At 60.7% G+C, this 3,699-nt stretch overlaps 1 protein-coding gene across 1 annotated transcript; it reads left to right on the forward strand.

Moving 5' to 3' along the window:
• Positions 1-650: 650 nt before the first annotated feature.
• LOC135577685 (uncharacterized) lies at positions 651-2,208 on the forward strand. The gene is made up of 4 exons (XM_065047806.1): positions 651-792; positions 889-1,026; positions 1,227-1,403; positions 1,859-2,208. The coding sequence occupies exons 1-4, from the start codon at positions 673-675 to the stop codon at positions 2,024-2,026; spliced, it is 603 nt and encodes a 200-aa protein (XP_064903878.1). The 5' UTR covers positions 651-672; the 3' UTR covers positions 2,027-2,208.
• Positions 2,209-3,699: the final 1,491 nt, after the last annotated feature.

Here is a 3,699-nt window from a genome sequence, read left to right on the forward strand (position 1 = left end):
CCTTCGGCCCTGTCAGGCCTTGTTCCTCCCTCCATCCATCTCTTCCTCTCAAATCCCAGTAAAGTGAAGCCACCTGAAGGCGGCAGAGAGGGATGAGAAGGACATCTGAGGAAACAGCTGCACTCCAGTGGCAGCACCATCCTCACCTGTGTCTCCTCCAGGTGCCAAAGATCACAAGCTGCATCCACAAAGCCCTGCGGTGCATCAACACGGCACCAGCCCGGCGGAGTGTGATGTCCCTAATTGTCTGGATGGCTGACAAGTGCCCTGGGGAGGTGGTCTCAACGCTGCTGACAATCACACCACCAGGAGACAGGTACTGGCCCCAAAAGCCATGAGGGCTTGTTCCCTGTGGGGAGAGGGGCCCAGAGACGCTCTGGCTGCCAGCGCCAAGGGATCCTGCAGGACACCCCCGAGGAGCAGGACCCTCCATCCTACCACGCTTTCCAGCGCTGGGGGTCAGCCAGGCCCGCAGCAGCCACAGCTGAGCAAGCCAGCCCAGAGCCCCCCACTGCGCTCCTGCCAGCCCCACGGGAGCACCAGCTCAGCCTCTGCTGCTGCCCAGGGCATCCCAAGCGTCCTGCAGCGCGGAGCCGGACACGCTGCCGTGGCCCAGGCTGCCCTACTGACAGAGCGCTCTCTTGCAGCACTGCCCTGGCACTGTGGGAGGTGATGTTCTCTGTGCCCCAGACCCTGCAGAACGTGTTGAAGGAGCTGCTCATCCAACTGCAGGACCGGCACTATAGGGTCTTTTATACACACTGGGTGGACACCGCCATCCTTCGCTTGGCTGTGAGTTACTGGGAGAAGCTCCTGGTGCCCCAGGAGCTGCACGGTGCCAGGAGCCCCAGCAGCTCTGCCGGTCGCTCACTGCTGGCTTGCTTTCAGATACTGGCCAGCAGTGACCTGCAAGATGAGGAGTTTGCTCCAGTGTACCTAGTCATGAGGTTTCTGAGGCAACGAAGACCAGCGGTGCTCTCCCTGTTGCTCAGGGCCATGATGACGCTGTCACAGAGAGGAGAGATGGTGAGTGGGGTGTCGCCAAGGGCAGCCGTGTTGGCAGCCAAGGGCCGGGGCAGTGGGTTCGGGCTTGGCCTTGGCTGGCAGTCAGGCGCTGGGGTGCCTGATCCAAAGGCCCTTCCTGCCATGGTGGGGCCTGGGGGCTGCCTGGGGAGCTCTCCAGGCATCGACCTGGTCCCTAGACGGAAACTCTCTTCTTCATACAGGCCAGAAAAATGGAGGTCATGCTGCCAGACCTGATGTGGGTCCTGCAGTACGGCAATAAGGCCATCAAGATGAAGGCTCTGGTCATCTTCAGAAACGTGATGGCTCAGCTGGAGAGGGAGAAGGCCAGTCCCATCGCTGTGCGGCTGGCAGAATTTCTCCTGCCCTTCTTTGATGACGTAAGGCTGATGTATAAGGCTGATGTATAAGGCTGATGTATAAGGCTGAGCCCCGCGGGTGGGCACTGGACAATGACAGCTGCCCTTCAGCCCAGCCACTCAAAGCAGGGGCTTCTCCTCTGCTTTCTCCCCGGGGCTCTTGTGGGATGGTTTCTGCTTTCTGCAGCCCAGCCCAGCTTCTCCCTGCCCACTGCTCCCACAGCTCCTCCCCACCATGGCTGTTGAGGCTGCTGGGGGTGCTGGCTGGCTGGGAGAGCACTTTGAGGCACAGGCACTGCCTGAGCAAGTCTCACGAGTGGCCTTTCATGGACCCAGGGCCGCAGATCTGGCCACAACTGCAGTGTGCACAATGCCGCCCTGGAGCATCTCCCCTCCCATCAGCCATGCAGGAGCTTCTGCTCCCCGTGGGCAGAGAGCTGCTGGTGCTCAGGTCCTACTGTGCTGCTCCCTCCCAGGAACTGAGCCAGCTGAGAAAGATCTCCATCAGCCTCTTCAGAGACCTGATGAAGATGGTGGTGGGGAATGACAAGAGAAAGATGAAGAACATGGTGCGACTTGGCCTGCTCCCTCTCTTCTTCCGAATGAGTGACCAAGTGCAGAGCGTGGCCAAGGTACAGATTTAAAGCCGAGCAGTAATGCAGGGAAGAGACCCCTGGGCGTTTGGGCCAGGGCATGTCCCCGCTCCCTGAGGGCAGAATCATCCCAGGAACAAAGCCCAGAGCAGGGGGACACCAGGTCTCCTGCCCCAACCGTGGTGCCATCTCCCCGCTTCTGCTGTTCCGTAGGTTGCCAGGGAAGCCCTCCTCGGTGCAGCAGAGCTGCTCAGGTGGAAACAGCTTGAAGATCTGGTGCAGGCACAGCAGAAATGGAGGATTGGAGAGAGCTTGGTGAGGACAACCCCCAAGGCCCAGGGCCCAGGCTAGACGGGGCTGCCCCACATGTCTGGGCTGTGGGCTCTGCAGATGTGCCTCCCCTGCTCTGCTGCAGCCCCGAGCTGCATCCTTGTTCCCTGTCCTCAAGAACAGAGCCCCCAAGGACTCTTCTCTGTGTCCCGCTGCCCTCCCCGCACCCCGCAGGAGGGGAGGGCTCTCAGCACCCCTGGGACTCCTCAGCCTGTGTCGCTCTCTCAGCCTCAGCCCCACAGGGCTCCTGGCTGGAACACGGGAATGGCCGGAGGGGAAGAGGAACGTGGGTTCCTGGAGGAGAGACTGGTCCAGCCAAGTGGGGAGGGACAGTGACGTGCTCACACCCTTGTGCTCTCTGCAGCTGGAGCAGGACAGGAGCAGGGCTGAAGAATACTTGAGTCAGAGCCTGCTGTACCTGGGGGATGCTCAGGCCAGCTTGCGAGAGGCGGCCTTGAGGTTCATCGGTGAGTCACAGCCCCCGGGTCCCTCTTTTGGCAGCCTGGCCCCAGTCCCCGCCGCTGCCCTGGCACAAGGAGCAGCCCTGTGGCTGCCAGAGCCCCGGCTGCCCCGTGCAGGGCCTTGGCCTCCCCTCCCAGCCCTGCCCATGCAGGTGGCCTTGGTGGCCGCCTTGCCCGGTGCCACCATCTCGGCTCCTGCTCTCCCCTGGGCTCAGCCCTGGTGAGGGGAGGGAGCAGGGGCTGATGGAGCTCTGTGCCCAGGGCTGGCTGTGTGGCACCTGAGGGACCCAAGCAAGGAGAGTCTGTCTGAGATCTGCAGAGGTGAGTAGGGAGCGTGGTTGGGAGGGGATGCCTGAGGGTCTCTGCAGACATGGGAGCTCATCTGGGTTCTGGTTCTTTCTGTTGCAGCCATTCAGCCCTTGGAGCAGGACAACGAACCCTCCATCTGCTCCCTGGCAACTCAGACTATTGTCACTGTGTGCTCTTCATGGAAGCGGCCAAGATCTCGATGGACCCTGCGAGCCCTGTGCTGCTGGCGCTAAACCAGGTGGAGGAGCAGCTCTTCTTGACGAAAATGGCTGGATTTTAATAAAGAGCCCTTCTTGAAGTTGGGTTGTATGTCTGCCTTTTCCAAGGATCCCAGAACCTCTCTGAGTGCTCCGGTACTTTTGAGAGCACAGCCCAGGATCATGGGCAAGGGTGACGGAGCAGACAGGAGCACTCGCAATGAGCCATTCCAGCAGCTGAGATTAATCTCACTGAGCCACTGAGATTTGTTCCTGGAGTCACACACAGAAATGTCAGGGTCGGTCAGGCATCCATGCCTGAGCTGGCCTCGTGAACTCCTTCTGCACCCAGGGGTGTTCAGAGACAGAATCTTTCCCTGTTGCACACAGAGGCCGTAGCCTTGGTTTCCCTCTGGCCTCCTGTTGC

This window comes from Columba livia, unplaced genomic scaffold (genome assembly GCF_036013475.1).
Source record: "Columba livia isolate bColLiv1 breed racing homer unplaced genomic scaffold, bColLiv1.pat.W.v2 Scaffold_134, whole genome shotgun sequence".
NCBI classification, from domain to species: Eukaryota; Metazoa; Chordata; class Aves; order Columbiformes; family Columbidae; genus Columba; species Columba livia.